This window comes from Phaethon lepturus, unplaced genomic scaffold (assembly GCF_000687285.1).
Source record: "Phaethon lepturus isolate BGI_N335 unplaced genomic scaffold, ASM68728v1 scaffold19870, whole genome shotgun sequence".
Lineage (NCBI taxonomy): Eukaryota > Metazoa > Chordata > Aves > Phaethontiformes > Phaethontidae > Phaethon > Phaethon lepturus.
Window position 1 is genome coordinate 19,153 of NW_010512817.1, and position 230 is coordinate 19,382.

A 230-nucleotide genomic window follows, 5' to 3' on the forward strand; every position below is an offset into this window, starting at 1 on the left:
AATTGCCCGACGCCCCCCAGGGGGGGGGAGCGGTGCGGCCCGCCGCGGAGTTGAGGGGAGCTGTCTATCGGCGGCCATGGCGAACCGGACGGTAAAGGACGCGCACAGCATCCACGGCACCAACCCACAGTACCTGGTTGAGAAGATCATCCGCACCCGCATCTACGAGTCCAAGTACTGGAAGGAGGAGTGCTTCGGCCTGACAGGTATGGCGGGGGGGCGGGGGGGGG

General features: G+C 67.4%; 1 protein-coding gene across 1 annotated transcript in view; it reads left to right on the forward strand.

The window, feature by feature from the left end:
* The first annotated feature begins 40 nt into the window (after positions 1–40).
* PRPF38A (pre-mRNA processing factor 38A) overlaps positions 41–230 on the forward strand; it is a 4,330-nt gene continuing 4,140 nt past the window's right edge. The window contains exon 1 of the mRNA XM_010288349.1: positions 41–206. Within this exon, the coding sequence (XP_010286651.1) occupies positions 77–206 (130 nt within the window). The 5' untranslated portion in view covers positions 41–76. The remainder of the gene's footprint in view (positions 207–230) is intronic.